Source organism: Pempheris klunzingeri, chromosome 4 (genome assembly GCF_042242105.1).
Source record: "Pempheris klunzingeri isolate RE-2024b chromosome 4, fPemKlu1.hap1, whole genome shotgun sequence".
Lineage (NCBI taxonomy): Eukaryota > Metazoa > Chordata > Actinopteri > Acropomatiformes > Pempheridae > Pempheris > Pempheris klunzingeri.
In genome coordinates, this window is record NC_092015.1 from 29321139 (window position 1) to 29341016 (window position 19878).

General features: G+C 42.7%; 1 protein-coding gene across 1 annotated transcript in view; it reads right to left on the bottom strand.

Moving 5' to 3' along the window:
- The window catches only part of bcas3 (BCAS3 microtubule associated cell migration factor), a 299931-nt gene that overhangs the window by 190449 nt on the left and 89604 nt on the right, over positions 1-19878 (bottom strand). The window contains exons 17-20 of the mRNA XM_070828991.1: positions 13101-13225; positions 12730-12895; positions 12550-12647; positions 4062-4162 (exon numbers count right to left, since the gene is read on the bottom strand). Of these exons, the coding sequence (XP_070685092.1) occupies positions 4062-4162; positions 12550-12647; positions 12730-12895; positions 13101-13225 (490 nt within the window). The remainder of the gene's footprint in view (positions 1-4061; positions 4163-12549; positions 12648-12729; positions 12896-13100; positions 13226-19878) is intronic.

The window sequence follows — 19878 nt, forward strand, 5'->3', positions numbered from 1 at the left end:
GTAAACCATCTCAGTTTAACGTGGTAGCACATTACAATACACACAGCTGAGCACATACCCTCTGGTCATGAAGTACTGTTCACCTGTGTACATTTGGTATATTTGCACTGTATTTTATTCTTGTACATTCTTTTTTTTTGTTTGTATTTTTTGTACATTATATTTTGTATATTGGTATTTATTTTATTTTTTTAACTTAATTTCTTTTTAAAATTTCCTTTTCTTTCACTGTACATTTTTCTGAATGTAGCTGTTGTGTATATGTGATTTTCCCCTTTGGGGGATGAATAAAGGTGTATCTTGAATCTTGAATGAACCAAAGCCTCTGTTCCACCAGCTTCTGTAACTCGGTGCAGTCAAGTTAAACAATTACTTTGTGAGGCTCCATCAGACCCACCAAATGACTGACAGACCAGTGTTACCATTCATAGCATGCTAACAGCGTGGCACCTGGTCCGTAGGCAGTTGTTGTGGGGGAGTCGCCATCAGTGGATTTGTCAGCGGGCGTCAATCTACAGAATGCCCAAATACCCAACGTAGTACTCAGACAAACTCAGAAGACACCCAACTAAAAGCCTGCTGTACTCCTGCAGCGCTGAAAGTCTGACGATGATGTCAGAACTGGTCAGGGTCTCGTGTGTGTTGGGAGTGCTGGTGGAGCGATGGGAAGCCTTCCTGGAGGGTTAATAGAAGTGTGACACTAGCAGCAGCATGGCAGCAAGGCTGAGCTGAGGCCTACTGGGAGAATAAGATGGCGCAGGCATGGCAGGCAGTCCATGGGCGCCTGAGCTGAGTGGCACTAATGCTAGCTGAAAGAAGGACAGGAGAGGGCTACGGAGTGGGTGACTCATAAACATCGGACTATTACTGCCTCCTCCGTTCTCCATCTCCTCTTTGCCTTGAATTTACCGACTAACCGTCACCATCCTTGGACTCCCACTTTTCACTGCTCTCCCACACTAACTCTGACTTCTAAACTCCCTGCAGCACTTAACACGCCTCTTGGTGTCTCACTGCTCACATTTCATTATCTTTACTTTGCATGCGTTGGTCTCTCACCTCAGCCCAGCTCTCAGCTCTCAGCCCCGCTCCACCCTGGCTGCCAGGTGCCAACGTCTCAGACAAGAGTGAGAGCTTACAGTCTCTTACTTCTCCTGTACGTCTGCATTTATACACACATATACTCATATACACAGTTAGATATAAATGGTCTGTCACAGCTGTGCAAACTAGGCCACCGAGGGAGGGAGGAGGATTCTCATGGTGTGTGTGTGTGTGTGTGTGTGTGTGTGTGTGTGTGTGTGTGTGTGTGTGTGTGTGTGTGTGTGTGTGTGTGTGTGTGTGTGTGTGTGTGTGTGTGTGCTCTGCCAGTTAACACCATCAATGTCACGCCCAGCTGCAGAGCTGAACAGCTGCCAGTGTGCTCCTTTAGCAGCGGGATGGAAGGTCCAGATGTTGCAGTCCAGTGTCAGCCCCCAACCCATCTCGTCGGACAGAGCCAATGACACGTTGCTCGGACTGTCCCTTACAGCTTACACCCTCTCCAGACTGGACGCCAAGCTAGATCAAGCTAACTAATGGGCAAAGCACTTGTTTGCTGCCTCACAGACATCCAAATGATCAGCTCCAGTGCGTGGTAGGCCTGCATACCTGCGGTGGGCTTTACCACAAGAAATAAAAAGGTACTTGCATCGACAGTGGGGTTTATCAGAGAGTATAAAGGCCTCAGTGTGCTTCATGTGAATCAGGTTGCACGACGTGCCGTCTGACCATGTCTAAAAATAAAAGTGTTCATGTTCGTTATGAAAGACCACCCTCAAAGGTGGGGGGGGGCTGCTCTCACGGCCTCCTCCTGCCTCCCTGATTCTCCCATATAATACAAAACGTTCTCAATCAGAGACACGTGGAACAACTCATTTACAAAACATATTAGTATTTTTCCAACGAAAAATCTCAAATATTCTCACCGTCATATTGTATGTGTGCCGTCTTGTGCAAGCATGCCTGATCAATACATCTTAACTGAAGGCTGGGCAGTCTACTTGGAGTCCACTAGCACTGATTAAGGATCTCAGGACTCATTATTTGCATTATAACAGAAATCTGTCAGGCTTGTTCTTTAATAGTTTTCCAAGTTATTTTAAGGGCATTAAGTTTACTTTACATTTCTGACAAAGTCATAGAATACGATGAGTGAAGTATACAGTCTCCTTTTTTTGTTTTCATATGTTAGTTGCAATTGTGATTTATTGTCAAGGAATTTGTGTGTTGAGTACGTTTGTATGCCCAACTAATCTCTGTCTGTTCTCTGTCACTGTCTCCATTATTTGTTATATCATATTTTATTAGCTTGTTTTTGCCTTTCTCTTTTTGCCATTTTCTGACAGGAGAAATCAATTTGTCTGGTTTTATGCAAGAAAGTATTTGGAATTTTATATTTTGCACACCGACAAAGAACAATCAATAGTCTATAGTTAGGGAGAGATCATGACTGCCATCATCCACAGTGTCTTAGAAAGCATTTGTTCATGTGTTAGGAAAGACTACAGTCTTGAACAATTTGACCATCTGTCAGCTGCTTTGGTCTACGTCACATCCTTTCCATCTCGTCAAGACTGACAGACGACATGTAGAGAGCTGAGGTGGACTCCGCTAAGACAGGAGGTTTTGTTGTAGCTGACAGCCAGCTGAGGAGCAACTAACACTGATAGGCAGCAAATGGCACGATGCTGCAGTGAGCTGAGGCACTGACATGGAGGGTCACAAACATCACATTTCATTAGGGAGTCACCGATCAATCCCGAATCCCAACCCAACGCCAAAATGTCCGCTGATAATCTAATGAAGGCCACTGATATGATGTAATGAAATCCACAAGGCAGTACTTAGCCTGTAATTCAACGTAGCCTATATGTATTTAGCATTTCTCAATCCAACTAGCTATCTTGCGTCATGTGTCTTTCCCACAAATTTTGGAGGGACAGGAATAAAAACAAACCATCTGGTATAACTGATCTACAACCACATGCTCAGTTTTGTTTGGGTCCCTAAATGCATTGATAGTCTGAAATGTTCCACAGATCATCTTAGGTAGACGCTAAGACACAAGGAGGTGCTCTGTTAACATCTCCAACCACTGACGAATGCATGACTACCACTGCTCTGACAGGAAGTTGCCAAAAATCCAGGTTAGTGCAATGGATAGTTTTGCTCCTGGCAAACTATCATGGCAGATATGAACCAAGGCTTCTGCAAGCTAAGTGGGGTGCATTTTAAGCAATCAATTATGCATGCAGTGGAATTATTGATGGTGAAAATGTAGCGGGTTACCTGCCGACATCAGAGATGAGTGCATAGAGGGTTAACCAAGCTGAAAATACCAGGCTGAGTGTACTGAGTTTTTCTAACATGCGTTGACCAAATACTCTGAACATTTCAGCACAAGTTAGGACGGTGTCTGTGATTGGGAGGAAGCCACAAAGTCGGTCATCTGAATTGAAAGACGTTTAAAGATCCAATTACCGTAGCTGTAAATAGACTGTATGTATGTACAGACAACAACGTGTAAAAGTAGAATAAATTGAGGACTGAATCCTGGCAGTGACAGAACGGCTATCCGTCCTTTTGGAGTGTTAATTCTCTATTTTATATCAATATTAAATACTTTTTGCTTTACTTGCTTTATCTGTCATCCCAAACTCTCAAAGTTGGAAGTTGAGAGAGTTGTTAAAATTGCACATGCACTTGTTTGCAAATGTTTGCACATTTACAGCACTCACTCAGTAGAGGGTTTGTTTTGGTTATTAGCGGTATGGAAAATATTGGTCAGTGGGACAGGACATTTTTGAAGTAGTAGCTGGGTTGCTGTTAAAACATAGGGAAACAAACATGTTTCAAAATAAAGCAGGCACTTTCTTCAGGAACCTCATTTGTGTATGAAACGCTAATACTCAGACCGCAGCAACCAAACTCTGTGTGTGAGCTCACTTATTGTCAGTTAATGTCAATCAGCCGTCTGCTTGTCACAGACTGACTTAATGTCACTGTAACGTTGTTCTGACCTGAGAGAGCCACTCCTCGTCCTCCTGGCCACTGTGGTCCGACGCCAGGCTGTCTGACGACTCGTGACGTGTGATTGGGCCTGGGCTTCCTGGGGGCATCGCTGACAAAACACACACACACACACACAAATCACTATGTGAGCCAACGATGAAGTGATATTTTGAAGATGACAACATTTTGTGCCAATGTCCAATATCATCATTTTCAGTAAGTATCTAAAACATTTACGTATTCAATGATTCCTACATTATGATATTCTTGAGGTTCCAACATTATTAAACATGACACTGATGTAGCTATCAGAGATGGATATCAGCAAGTCAAAGCCGACTGAGTGGTCAGACCACGGCACTGAATCCCATATTACTATGAAGTATTTCCATAAATCAGCCTGTGAAGGAAAATTATAACTGACAAGTAGTTTATTAAAGTGTGTTGGAGTATTTACGGTGTGACTGATATGGGCTTTGACAGCCAATACCAATCCAGTTGTGGCAGCACTCATTTTGTGCTCAAATATAATAATTATGATGATCATAATGAATACAAAAACATATCAAATTTGCAAAGTGACCGCATGGTCCGACACACGTGAGAGTCTTAGTTTGTGAAATTAAAAAACAGTGAGCAAAAGAGAAAAATCCCATGTTTCCTCTTTGTCTCATGTGGGCAGATGGGTGCGTGCCAGTGTGTGTGAAAAAAAGCAAGTGTACAGTAAAGTGTGTGTGAGAGAGAGAAACATGTGTGTGATATAAAGAGAGAGAGAGAGAGTGACAGAGAGACCCAGAGACAGATGGGGCTCTTGCAGGCTTGAATAAGCAGGCGTGGAGAATGAGGCTTAATGTGTAGAATCAGTCCTTTCTCTGTCTCCCACCTCAGGGATGGGGTTTGTTTAACACAGGAATGGCTAATAAACTTGTCAAGTCCACATCTGGAGCACAGGAGGCGCTCCTGTCTTTACCCCCCCACCACCCCCTCCACACACACACACACACACACACACGCATGCGTGCACACACACACACACACACACACACACACACACTCACTCACACACACTCGTGCCAGGTGTTCATACGGCCCTGATGGAGGTAGTTTGGTGTTTGACACCTATGTAACAAATGTCACTCCGACACCCACCTCCACATCACCCCGACACACACTTTTCCCTTATGAAGTATGAGGCCTGCACAGCTCTTACACCTGCAGCTGGAGTAGGCTCGCAGTGTGCTCAATTGTGTTTTAAAAAAAAAAAAAAAGTCTGCAAAGGACTGAGTGAAGCAGGAGTGAGCAGCCGCTGTGGCTAAACAGAAGGCGCCACCTACAGAAACTTAAACTGCCTCAACAGAAAACCATGAGAAAATATTTATCATGAAGACATTATTCCTGGTTACTCCCTGAACACTGGACACTGAAATATGATGATCGCCTCAGTATCCTGGTTAAATATTGTTTTTTTTTCCATTTGTACACATTTATAGATTCATATTTGAACTTTTCTAATCAAACCTTTATATATTAAAACTTTGATAAGTTAAAAAACAATTATTTATTAACGTGTAAATTATTTTTTCGATTAAATGTTGAGTCTAAATTACATCACAAAAATTAAATGATTTTACAATAATTGTACAACAAAAGAATTGATCTGGTGATGTCTTTTGTTTGTCCAAAGATATCAAATTTACAAAGATATAAAACAGTGAGAGGAGCAGCAACCAGGCAATGTCTGACATTTTCTCCTTCACAAACAGCTCGAACCACACATCAAACCAAACCAGTAAAGACATTGTTGTATTGAATTAGTTTTGTCAGGACCTTTTAAAGGCTTAGTTCGTCAGAAACACAACAATACTTACCTCTGGAGCTACCTTTTGTCCATGTCTGAGACTTCTGCCTCCACCCCAATAAAACAGAGGTAAATGGACATCAGTGTGTGGCGCTCACAGCAGCGAGGGGACTATTCTTTTGGAGGGAATTGTTTGTCTTGAATTGTCAGAGCTGTGAGCACCATGAAAAATATCCCATTCATCTCAATTATGTGAGAGTGGAGCCATGAACATGCCAGGGACAGACACGTTTAACAAATACATTCACCAATAAAACCAGGAACACAAACACCTATGGTAAAATACCACCGCCGGTGAAATGAGATTTGGTTTGGGTTTTTTTTGTAATCTGGGTGAAATGAGTGTTGACAGATACCGTGCAGAGGGAAAGGGAGCTTGGACCAGAGTAAGAGAGAGAGAGCTCTCATGTCCTTTGGAAATGGAAGGGAGAAGAACAAAGCCGGTGCTGTGTTACTTATTAAACAAAATCACGACTCCCCTATTTCCTACCACTGAATTCACTCCCACTCTCCCTCCCTCCCTCCCTCTCTCTCTCTCCCTCCCTCTCTCCCTCCCTCCCTCCCTCCCTCCGTGCTCTCTGACCCTTGGGGCCAATAGCTGTTCCCTAATTAATTATTGATGTTCTGAAGCAGTTGGTGGACTGGCTGGTTCAGGTTTCCATTGGGGGGGCTTTCAATGGCCAGTCACAGCCAGGCTCCGGTGTGGGGAGCTGGTGGTCATCCCCATGGGTCAAGCAAAGAGACATCCCTCCCCGTGTGTGTGTGTGTGTTGGTGTGTGTGTGTGTTGGTGTGTGTGTGCATGTGAGGAGCCAGACTGACCCGGCAGTTACAGTCATATCAACCCATCTTAGCGTCCGGCTAGCCGACCACTCGGCCTTCTGCTTTTACAGTACTCATTACTGGCTCTTAAGAGACAGATCGTCAATGCAATTTCACAGCAGCAAATGTTTTAAGTGCAAACTTATTGCAACACATTTAAGAGAGGAGTCTGAATGTATGGCTCTGAGCTCAGTACAAAAGACTGTGTTTTCTTATTGATGGATAAGATGAAGCAGCAAGGTGTCATTACTTAGGAATTATCAAAAAGGAACTGGGAGACTTTGAAAAAATGTGCTGAAAATAGCGTAACACAGAGCAAACAGTGGCTCTCAGCGTTTTGCAGGCCAAACACACCAAAACTGAGAACAGTGAAGCCATTCGGATCAGAAACTGCACTGCATTAAGAACCACAAGGGGCTGTGCTGATGGGGGGGGGCTGGCTCAGATAAAGGTGAAAAGATGAAATACGGTTCGTGAACTTTAAGCATTATCTGAAAAACAATCTATAATATCTCTGCAAAATTATTATCTTTCCTTCTGATGCTTGCTGGATAAACAGGAGGTACACATCGTTCATGTTACAGTTATTATACACCACCAGAAATGCATGCTTGCACGTGTTACTGGATGAAGTTTATTTTAAGGTTTAGAAGTGGTGACTCCCAGCCCTGCACCATCACTATCTTATGGAAAAAACATAAATCCACACTGGCTATGAGACCTCTCCTACCGCCTGGTGATGGCAAATGTGTTAACTGCAAAAGAAAGACAACAAGTTTGACATTATTTTTTGGGGAGTAAAGTTGTTGGTGTAAATAGAAAAGGAGTTCCAAACATGGAGATAGACAATAGAACGTGTGTGTGTGTGTGTGTGTGTGTGTGTGTGTGTGTGTGTGTGTATATATATATATATATATATATATATATATATATATTATATACACTGTTGCCCATAAAGTTGGACTAAAATGTTTTTTACCTCTTCTCATGAAATGATTGTGACAATGTGATTTATTCCTGATAAATAAAGTTTATATCTTCTCAACTTTATTGATCAAACTCTTCCAAACATATCACAGTGAAACTTTAACCACAATTAACCTGCAGACTGTGTATTCAGGCTTTAACTAAATTGGGGGTATTGAACAATTATTCTAACTTTATGAGAAACAGTGTAAATATATAAATATATAAATATATATATATATATATATATATATATATATATATATATATATATATATATATATATATATATATATATTTATATACTGGACTGCCTAATTACAACATCTACCAACAATGACAGAAAAATAAAACTACAACTTTCAGTCAGCAGAGCCATGACTTGTGCTCTGTCCTTATGGCGGTTGATGTCAAAGATAAGCTCAAACTGATAAGATATGACTTCCAGCCAGCTTTAAATAATAGCTGCCTTGTTAAAGAGCAGGATGAATGAAGTCTGACTTGTTTTTTGCTCCGTTTCTTTAGTAACCAATGTGATGACTATGTGCTTACACACCCATATAAGCAGAAAAACAGTCTTCCCTCACTGCCGAGGAACAGAGTTGTCTGTGCCACGGTCTTTATTGACTGTGGAGAGAGTGCTGTTTTGCTGCGCTGAAGGCCGGTAGCCAGTGGCCTGTGAGCCAGAGCAGTGAAGCAGGGAGTCAGAACAAGAACAAAGGCTGCCTCGGTATTGATGTAGCCCGACCTCCCGGGGCCTTGGGCCAGGGGCCGGACAGGCGGATCTCCAGGGACAGATAAGGGGCTAACAATCTGATAGATCTGGAGGGCTGGCTGCACGGTGGCAGGGGATAGCCGTCTTGTCTGGGCTGTCCGCTCTGTTCACCTTTATCTCTTTCATTTGTAATTTTTAAAGATTCATTTTGCTCGTCTTTTATTTTTCCTCTCTCTGCTTTGACCTGCTGCACTTGGTCACCAGACGTTTCACTCGCTGCGCTCCCTCTCGACCGCTCCACCTGTCTCTCCTCTCGCTTTCCTCTCTTCTCGCTTTCCTCTTTTGAGTAGTACTCTGGCAGATAGGTGCTGGCACACTGACAGACTGGGATAGCTTAGTCATTATATATCATTCAGGGAGTATTTGACTGACAGTTCATTCATTCAGCCAGCGCTACACTTACCCCATCCTTTCTCTGCCTCTCTTTGATTACTGACCCAGTCATGGCGCCATGGTTTCTCTTTACCAAACGCCTGATGCTCCAAAGCCTTCACTCTGGCCCCTCTCTCGGAGCAATTAGATCTATTGACGAGGCAACTGTGGCTGGCCTGTCATGGGCCTCAAAGTCTCAAGAGAGCAGCCAAGCCAGCCAGTCAGTCAGTCAGTCTCCACAATTAGCACATTATATGACAGGTAGAGAGGGGAGGGCCGCGGCCAAAAAGCACAGCCTCTGTTGCTGCCATCATCACCAGGCTCAAAGGAGCCAGCCAGAAATCCAGGTGGTAAATTATTCACCCGTTTGTTTGCTTCGGAGCAACTTTGCGGTGAGGGGAAGAGGTGTTGGAAAACATACTGCGGACAGCTAGATAAATATCACCCTGACAAAAAAACCATACGTGGAAAAAACTCACTCTGAATAAAAAGTCTGAATGTAGCTAATGAGGGCGTGAAAACCTCACATTCATCAAAGTGGAGACACTGTTATCATAGGGATTAGAGAAGTCATTCGCTTATTACCCAGCTCCAACACCTTTGGCCAGAAGAAGAGGGGCCCATTCACACACTTTGCTCACAGACAAATGGGTACTTTTGGTGACACAGACAGGAGCCCTGTGATTCCGCCTCAGCTATAGATAGAGGATTCCCCAAACACTAAAAACTTGGCTGGAGACCGCTTTTATTAAGCCAGATCGTACTACAGCATCTCCTCTGTTTGAGAGTATACTGTATAATGTGTGTCTCTTTCTTCCTTATCTCTCCGAGGCAGTGCTGCACGTTGCCATCCTCTGCGAGGCTGAGTGCTGCCAGTAGCTGCTACAGATGGACAGGTGGAGATAGTGACCATGAAGTGGCGCCACGGCTGCCTTTTATCATCCCGTCCTGGAGGCTCCGGTCTGGCCTGACCTCGGCCCTTCCTCTACCCTTCCTATTCCTTTCCCTGCATTCTGCATTTTTAATCAGCCTGGGTCATCCAATATAGAGCCACGAGACCGGAGACCATGACCTGTCAATCAAGCGTTGCCACCTCTTCGCCTTGCACCACCTTTTCTCGAGACACAGTGACAGCATGATAGATAATTAGCTTGAAGGGATAATTATACATATTTCTTTGACTCTTTGACTATTTCTGTTTCTCATCTAGCAGTAAAAAAAAAGTTTCTTGTTTCCTCTCTTATTGCTTGCTCTGTCTTGTAATGGGTATATCGGCAATGTAAATTAGACCTAGATAGCACAATTTGTTCTGCAAGTAAGAACAGTGTGTCTTTTCAGTTTCCTCTGCAGCGGCACAATCTTTACGCTCAGCAAGAGGCAGCTGGACAAGGGGCGTATGGCTGTGCTGTAATTCATCCTAAGGTCAAATCGACTCTTTCTCCTGGATCACTTCTCCTTCGCGCTGCCAAGCCCCGGAGGACACGGCAGAGGAGAGGGCTGGCAACGGGACGCATGCTGAGGAACAGGACGTAGAGAGTCTGTGCTCGGGCGCAAAGTGCAGAAATGGAAGGTGGCACTCCAAGAGCAACTCTGTCAGTGTTGGTGGTGTATAGGACACTGACCCGTAGGACAAATGGCAGGGGCACAAGAGGTGGGTAGAGGGCTGAACAATTATGTTTATAGCGTCTTGAGCTCGCATCGGATCACACTTGGTTGGTTCGGGGAATAAAGAGACACAGCGGTGTTATCAGGCTATTGTTAATTGGATGTAAATGTTAATGCAATGAATCTCTCTCATTATGCAGCCACTTCCACTGCCAATGCTGGCAGAGAGAATGGTGGAAAAAGCTGACGCCCGCGCCCGTCACCACAACGTGTCCTCATCGCTCTGACACTAGGAGAGGCCATTAGCACTAATTTGAGAAAATATCCTACCAGTTAGACCTGGAGCACTGCAGAAGTCAACGGAGACGAGTAGAGAGATTAGGGTAAACACAGCCACCACTTGCCCCGGAGCAGCCGCAAGAGCTAATTACAGATTTTGTGTGTTTATAATTATGGAGTGAGCTCAAAACGCCAGCCTATTCCAGGGGGTGGATTGATTCCGTGTGTGGCCATCCGTGTGCGCTCGCATTCGCTTTTTGCGAATTGGCCTTTCAGAGGGCAACCTAAAGTGCTCACTGCTCTGTACTTGTTATTGAATTAGAGAGAGTTTAGGGTGTCAGCTAATTGGTCTGAGTGCGGCATCTTATGGCATTGTGCTAGCATGTCCTGAAGCAGGCGTGCAGTGTGGCCGGCACAAGATAGACTCACGGTGCAGAACCCAACAGAAGAAACAGGATTAGTGCTCACAGGGCTCGGAGGACGTGCAATGGTAGAAATGGTGTTTTCGTTTTTTTTCTTTTTAAGTCTCTGAGAGAGAAAATGTTGTGGCAGCTGACTGGAAAGGTCTCTCCTCAGCATGTGGCACCAATAAGAGGCTGGCGACTGGCTTTCAACATGAAACATCAGCAGGAATAAGGGGTCAAGCCTTTGATTAATAAGGCATACAGTACATACAGAAACATACATGGCTGTGTCAGCCAGTACAACCACAACATGCACAGACCTATATTTTAAGATGCATACATGCAGTAAACTAACACTGTGCATACAGTCCAGGCAGGTACAGCAACAGCATCACTGCAACTGGTATTTCAACCTCCTTTTGTAGCAAATCAATTATTATTATTATTATTATTATTATTATTCAATTATCGTTATTATTATTATTATTATTATTATTATTATTATTATTATTATTATTATTATTATTATTATTATTATTATATTATTCATCAATAACAACAATAATAATAAGGAGAAGAAGAAGAAGAATTTAGCATTTAGCTGAAATGACAAACAAAAAAATCATATTCTTATCTCAGCTTGAAGACTGGTTGTTTAATCATGGTTGATCCTAAACTGTCTGCACTTTTATATAATATACTTTACTTTTTTATATATTATACAAATATTCTTTTATCTCAAAGCCACATTATATTACACTTGTATTATTTTTCACATTTTATTGATTTTTATGTGGTGAAAACATCTTCCAAACCGTTCCAATGATTTACATTTTTGTTTAAAATTGTAAAAACTGGTGCAGTTCTTGTGTTTTTTATTCTGACTTCCAGTGACCCCGGGTCTGATTTGCTCGGCAGTGTGCACTGCCATCTGCCACAATGTCTTATTTGATGCTACCACACATTTTCAAGTTCAACGCAGCAGCGTTAAATTTTAAAAACTGCCCTCAGCCTGTATTTTCATTTTATGCTCAACATATTTCTGTTGTAAAAAGTGAAAAATGCAGGTCCACAGTGATTTAAGTGCATATGCAGTTTAGAGAAATTGTTTGCACAGCGTTGCCTTACAGGAGTAAGACCAATCAAAATAAATGCAGAACCGACGTACCGAAAGCCTGATCCAAAAAGGGGTTATTGTATTTTTGTAGCACTACTATAATGTTTCCTTCTTTATCAGGATCCCAATAATTTAAAACCCAAAACACATGTTTGCCTCAGTTTGAGCTGCTGCATCTTTCCGCTGACTTAACTGCATTTATGCTTCTCCAAAATGTAACTTTGCATTGTATTTGAACACAACCTGATACCACGAATACGTTTGTTTGTGCACAAAAAGAGAGATTTGTTTAGCACTTACCAGCCAGAAGATACTGGTAGTACTGCACCAGGTCTGAGGCCAACACCAAGGGGTGGTTGGAGTTGAAGGGTGGCTGCAGCTCATTCCACTGGGGGGTCCTGCTCCAAAACATAAATCAGTTACGAGACTGAATGAATTAGAGGCACTTTTTCTGGGAGAAAGTGGTCAACGCAGTGTTACCTGGCTAAAGTCCAGCAGGCTCTTGGGCAGGTGCTGAGCTCCAAAGGTGTGTCATCACTAATCTTTTGAGCTGTGCTAATTGGACGAGGCTCTAGGACATGCTCCACCAAGTTACCGTAGCAACTGATGATGTAGAGAGAGTCAATAACCGATTGCCTGGACTGATCTGGGAAGAGGATAAGAAAGAAGGCAGTGATTAAAATACAATCATTCAAAAGTGCGTTGATAATAATGAGCCAGAAACTGCAGGTAGTTAAACACATGTCAAGACTTTGCATCCATCCGTTTTCACTTTTGGAGACAGATGCAAAGACATTTCCAGGATATTGACCCTAGGTAAATGTGAAGAGCACCTGTGGCCATCCTCTAACCTTTCTCTCTTTTCATGTTGGGGTTGGTGATGAACCAGGAGCGAGACGAGGCAAAGATGGCAGCCACACAAAACTCTCCTCCACTGGACTTGCTCGGGGAGATCTGAGGAGGCGGCTTAGCTTTGCTTCAGGAGGGAAAAGAGTACAATGTTGAGACATAGAAAAAAGTGTGTCCGGGGTCTCAAAGGTGCTCTGTTTAGAGTTTAAAACACACATGTCAAATTCCAATTAGTTATAATTGGCTGGTTTCAGTACTGTAACCAAGTGAGACCATGGAGATAATTGATAATTCCAAGCTTATACCAAAAGACGATGTTTACCATCAACCTTGTTGGAGAAGAGCAGCAGACTTCACGTCTTGTCTTGTCAAAGAATTCAAGACTTTTCCCTCCAAAACTGACAGGGTGGCACACAATGTGAACTACTCCCAGTGGTCTCACTTGAATTCAGCAATTGCATGAATGTTTTTAAATGTATTTGCTAATTTATTGAAGTTAAAATGAGTGCAGCACTTTTGAGACCAAGATCTTACTTATCAAGCAGAATCGGATTCAGAAACGTAACACCTTGGAGGAAAGAATATGAAAATTATACAGCGACATCTGTGAACAATAAACACAGACTTTAAAAAACTGCTTTGCATGCAAGGAGCTAAGCAAGGGGAAATTCAAATGTCTGCAAAGAAAACAACCACTTTAGTAGCAGAAAATGAGAAAATTAATTTTGCTCCGACACAAATGTTGATGTATGAAATATATCAGGTATCAGAAAATAACAAAATAACTCAAAAGCATCCACCTGTTCGGTCATCCCCTATACACAATTCAGCCACCATTCTAGATCACCCTGCTGTCTGAAAAGGAAAGGATGTGTGAGACAGATTGTCCACGTAGAGGCCGACAAAAAGTCACATCAACTCCAAAACCTACAGAGCCGGTGCAGTGGGTACTCTGCCATAGAGGGTTCCTGTAAACACTGGGTTTGTTGGAAAGCTGCTCCTGGCCTTTCTTTTGGTGCAGCATATTGCAACATCAGCCAGAGATCATTCATCAGCCAAATTATAAATAAACTATTGCACTATTGTGCTAAATGGCTGTTTACCGCGTCGGCATTGAGATGTAAGAGACCTGTTTTCTGTTTCCTTAAATAAGCCTCTCTGGTTTGTATTTCATCCTGTACCTGCTACACTCAATGGAACACGCACCGCACAGCAGCAGCGTCCATGCTGCCTTTCCTGGCTGCCTGACTTTGTGTTGGCCACAGGATAGAGTTTATTGGGAGTTATTGGATTATTCAGCATGTCAGGACTGCTTGAGAGGAAGCGGACACAGAAAGGGGTTTCAGCTGTAATAGGGCTCCCCATATGGTAATGATCAGAGAACAGTAGCGAGGTCTGGTATTATTGTCCGGCCTTATAACCAACCTGGACAGTAAAACGTGGTCGCAGCAGATCAGGCATGAGGTGGGCTAAGGGCTTGAAGACTCCAGGTGGTGTCATACGTTCCCAGAGGGGTGCTTAGCCTTGACCCTATGGAAGCCACATTGGTGTGGAAGCAACACATCACTCACTTCTGTCTACACATACCTACATTTGTTGGGAAAAAGGACGAGGCTAAATCAGACAAAGAAACTGATGCAGAATTTTTTCACTTTTTCCATTTTGTTGCTTTGTATTGCCAGTTGAAAGAATATTGGAATTCAGCCTGTCCTTATCTTGGCTAATATTCGCTCTCTAGTGAGGAACTTTGTACGGGTGTTTTATATTTTAGGTTTATGTGGAACAAATATAAGCAGAAATGGATAGTTAGCTTTGGGAACCAGCTGAAACCAGACATATCAGGAACTGTCCAACCAAGGAAAGCAAAGGTTTCTGCAATTTCGGTACCTGTGCCACCCGCAAGCAATGAGTGTACAGTAGTTATTGATCTACAGTTGCTTTTTGAGTGTGTATGCTGGGATGGGCTGTAGTTCTCAGTGATGCTGAAGAGCATTAGTGGTTTACAGAAATGACGGACATGAAAAATATGTGACGTATTGTCCTGTAAATAAGGTTGGTAAGGATTTGTCTTTGCCTCTGAACACATGAAATACAAAAGTGGGTGTTACTGAAATAATGTGTATATAATAATAAATAATAATGTATGTTGGTTATGCATGTATGAGTTTTTTGTTTTGTCTACATCCAACAGAGATTTGGGCTCAAGCCTTGAAATTTGGTCCATACTTTTGGCCATGGAAGTTCATTTTTGACTTTGAAATCAGTGTGTAGACTAAATAACGTAACGTAATAATGTTCCACTCACTAGCTCTCTTCATAGATGTTTAAAGAGGAAAATACTGGTAAATACATTAAATAAATAAATAGCTGCATTTAAAAAGCTTCAAATGTAGTGCTTTTAAAATTTCGTACATTTTATCAACAAAGGCACAAGTGCTAAACATGAAATCTAAAACATACATAAAAACCAGCATCAAATGAAAATATGTGCAGCTTTAACTCTCATTGCCTGCAGGTGCTGCAAGCGTGAAAGTTGCTGCAAAAATGTGTCTGTAGGTGGCAGCACTGACTCCCGTACATCTGCAGGTCCTGGAGGCGACGCAGGTCGGCATGTACAGAATGTAACGAGTATAAAATGACACTAGTTGCCACTAAACAAAAGATCCAGACCTCATCGATACATTTGCCTCTTAGGAAAAAGGTTGTCAAACTATATAAAGTATGTAGGGGAGGACTGTGTGTCCAGTAGGTCAACTAACTTTGACGATACTAAGTGCTAAAACCTGTTGCTGGGAAACTCTCTTTCTGTTGCCTCCCTTCAGACTGTCAGCACCTCATAAATAACTCCCTGGATGCGAGGAGATGTTGATGTCTTTGTTTGGCCAACACCATGTGAAAGAAGGATCAGGGGAAAAGGAAGTGGTGAAGGTAGTCATAAGAACGGCCTTTATACAAGTTTTGGAGCTTGTATTTATTAGTGCTGGGTCAAGGGGAGAAGGCTGAATAACCAAATATCCACAGTAAGCCTTGTCTGTGAAAGGAAGATGGAGGGGGGAGATAAAGTCACACTCAGGATATTGCATTGGCTAACTCCTGGGTGCCCTTGTCTTCTCCTCCAAGCTCTTCCTCGGGCCTATTCGTCTGCGAGCCCAACCGAAAGATAAAGCTTTTATCAAACAGGTCCGGTTAGCCATCCACAAGCTAAAAGGGACTGTTTCCATTGCTGCATTTTTCCCCTAAGCATGTCCCCTTTCTTCTGCCTTTCAATCTTAACAAAGTGGCACCAGGGTAAGGCAAATTAAGAGGAAATATACAAATGAAAAAAATAAACAAATAAGAAAAATAGACATAAAGCATGTGGGACATGTATAGTCTTTAAACTTACTGCTAACCCTTCTGTGATCCATTAAAGTAAAAATGGCATGTTCAGGGAATGGGGGGAGACAAGGGATCTCTTAGTCACAAGACACCATATAACTTTTGTTCACTGCTCCAGAGTAGGAACAGTATTCCCAACTATGACTATGTGGGAGTCGAAGTTCTTCTTTGGTGAGGTGTTTAATTGCAGAAAACCCTGGTGTTCCATCTCTCCCATTGCTGGAAAATATGTTAAACCCTCAAAGGCCCTGTGGTTCACTGGTTTCAATAACCCAGGAAACACAAATCCTATTTCAGAGCAAGCTGATGTTGGTTTTCAAGGGTGAGAGCTTGGGGCTGACGAATATACCACACAGCGACTTACACTGTGCACTGGGAGATATTCTAACCTCCTCGTAGTCTTCATGTTGTCTTTGGACGTAAAAGCAAGTTGAATAATAAATCAAGGAAAAACATTGTTTAAATCTTACAGCTTTTCTTGAAGAGAGAATGACAAATCAGCGGAAAAGGACTTTTAGGAGTCACAGCAGAGATTATTGTTTGCAGCCATCAGGGAAGGGCTGGACGACATATACATCTATACTTACTATAACACATTTACACACATATATAATCACAATACGTATACTTGTAAGTCTGTGATGGCAAGCTATAATACTGGCTGCCCACTGTGGTCTCATAGCTGATGAGCTGGGTTTGGGCAGAGCCTGCCAACAGGACAAAAGATCACAGCTCGGTTCTCGTCTCCTCGGGATACAGTGACCACTAAAGTTTATTCATCTGTATTTTAAATCATCCTTTTCCTCTTGATCTCACTTGAAGTGCCCTTAAAAGTGTTGAGGTTTCTGCCCTTACGACAGAGAGACACAGCTCCAGCAGACAAGGGCCTATTTCTGCTCTGCACATGGAAGACAACCAGTCTTTTGGAGTGGACCACTGGGGGAGTGGGTTGGTGGATGGCACCAAGTTACAAAAAACGTAACCCAATAGCAATGAATTATAAAGCATAAAAATACTAAAAAGCAGCGGGGGAGGGGATGTCACTAAACAAACGGCAAATCTCTTTCTCCCTCTCCCTCCACAAGATTTTCTTTTGTACGACTGCCCTTTAGCAGGGAGTGGAATCCATTTTCTTTGCAACTTTAATTCACTGAAGACTACTCGCATGTCATTTCCACTTTTAATTTAACAAATGAGGACTCTTGACTGAGCTAATAGCTTTTCCTCAAGGGCATAATTCAATCTGCAACATCAACCATCAAAGTCCCTTTGCATTACTATGTCCGGGGTTAACGTGAGGCGCCTCTGAGGGGGGATGGAAGTCCAGTGGCAGCTTCCATTTATTTTCAGGGCCCTCACAGTAAACAAATATGATAGAGCTCACTTGAGCTGGCAATCCAGTGACAAAGAGCTGGACGGCTGTTGTTTGCACTGATTCTGGGCCATATGGTTAATTCAAATCAGAAAGGAAGCCGGTATTAATACTGCGCCCAGGAAGGGAAAGAAAGAGAGGCAGAGAGAGAGAGAGAGAGGGAGAGAGAGAGGGCAGTCATGTGGAGGACACATCCTTCAACGTCACATTTATTATTTTACAACAGCCCTTAGAAAAAAGGCAGACTTGGAGCCGTGTCGAACACACAGCACTAATGACAACCACTGGGGAAACTCAGTGAACATGTGAGAATGGGCATCAAATGTTCAAGGAGACATTGTTTCACCTTTTCCCACTCCTTAGACTGTAGCTTCATTCAGTACTCTATGGAGTCCGATTATGCAAATAACATACTGTTCATACAGTATATTGGTGTAAGCTCGTGTATTTGGCCAGCAAATAGGGCTCTCAAACCGCAAAAGCAGTTGTTTGAATTACATCCTTAGGACATGAAATGGAAATCTGAGAAGGCACGATACAATTCTAGGTATCCTGGAAGAGGAAATGAAAGGAGGGCTCTATGATTCTAAAATGTGTGACTCAACTCTGGGTACTACTCTGAGCTTTCAGAAGGCGTGCTGAAGGCTGAAATTGGCAAATGGACTGTCATAGCTCACGTCTCAAGGCATACACTATTAGAGAAACAATATAGGTTTAACCAACTCCAATTTGAGCGGAAGGCAGTTATTGTGAGGGTCAAGATTCCAAAGCTAATGATGTGTACCTTTGAAAAGTATACGCTCTGAAATCACTAAGGGCCTAGATTAAGCAGGAGGTGGATGAAGACAGAAAGAAAAAAGCTTCAATTAAAAAGTATGAGTGACTGCCCACAACAAAAGACGAAACCCAAGACTCGGGGAAGGCACCACATGCTATTCATTTTCTAAAGTGAATGGAGTCAACAGGGAGGAGCTGGAGAGCAGGGAGCCGGGAAGGGAAAAGTTCACTTCACTGAGCCACTCAATCATCTCTCCATAAGTGACTCTGTCATAATGGGGCTTCTTTTAAAAGCTTGTAAGCATCTGATTTCATGAGACAGCGTTGACAAGAGACTTGGCTTCTGCCTCCTGTAAGAAAAGGTTCTTTGAATTGGAAGATGCTCTGCCCTCCTACGTTTGATTATTAGTGACGGGCATTAGCAGTAAGGCTTGACTCGAAATTTTTAAAAATGAAAGTTCATCGGATTCAATTTCCCCTTTTTTCACTTTTGCTGTTTGCAAACCGCCGTGGTCGAGGTTCCTGAGACCAGTTAAGGTTTTTCTTGCTAATCAAAGGGAAATGAAGGGCCGTTATTTCTGCAAACTGATTTAAAGTATCTGTCCAGTCGCATTGCATTCAGCGAGCTCGTGATCATTCTTCAGGCTACTTTTGTGTTGGTGTTTCTAACTTTGACAAAGGAAGGTGATGTTTTTTCAGTGCAAACAGCCTACGATAAGCACAACAAATCACTGAGAAAAAACAGAAGGAACTGGCAGCAATTCAGACGTCTGGAACTAGACTAGCTACTAAGTGGTGTAATGCTTATTCTGTATCATCAAATTGCTTGTTGATATTCAGGTGAGAATAGATATGTTTTGTAGGCGAGGGGTACACATCACTCACATTTCTATACCCACACAAGACACTTCACAATACCAGAATATGACAAGGCACAATTACTGCGTGCAAACACACATCCGACGGGAAAAAAATGTAACCAAAGCGGGCTAAAAGAAATCTGAACAACATGTGTTTTACACAAAGGCGTTATTCTTGGAAAAACACCATGGAGGGTCTAAACAGAGAGAAAGAAGGACGACAGAGATGTCATTTCCTAGTGGGTGGCTCAAAGAAACCACACGGTAACCAGACAAGGAGAGCTATGGCATTGCCCTAAAGCCCAACCCCAACGTGTCCCCTGGACTACAAATCTTTAGCGTGTAGTTCTTCTATGTCTGCAACCTTCCTCACAAAAAGTTAAGCATTGATAA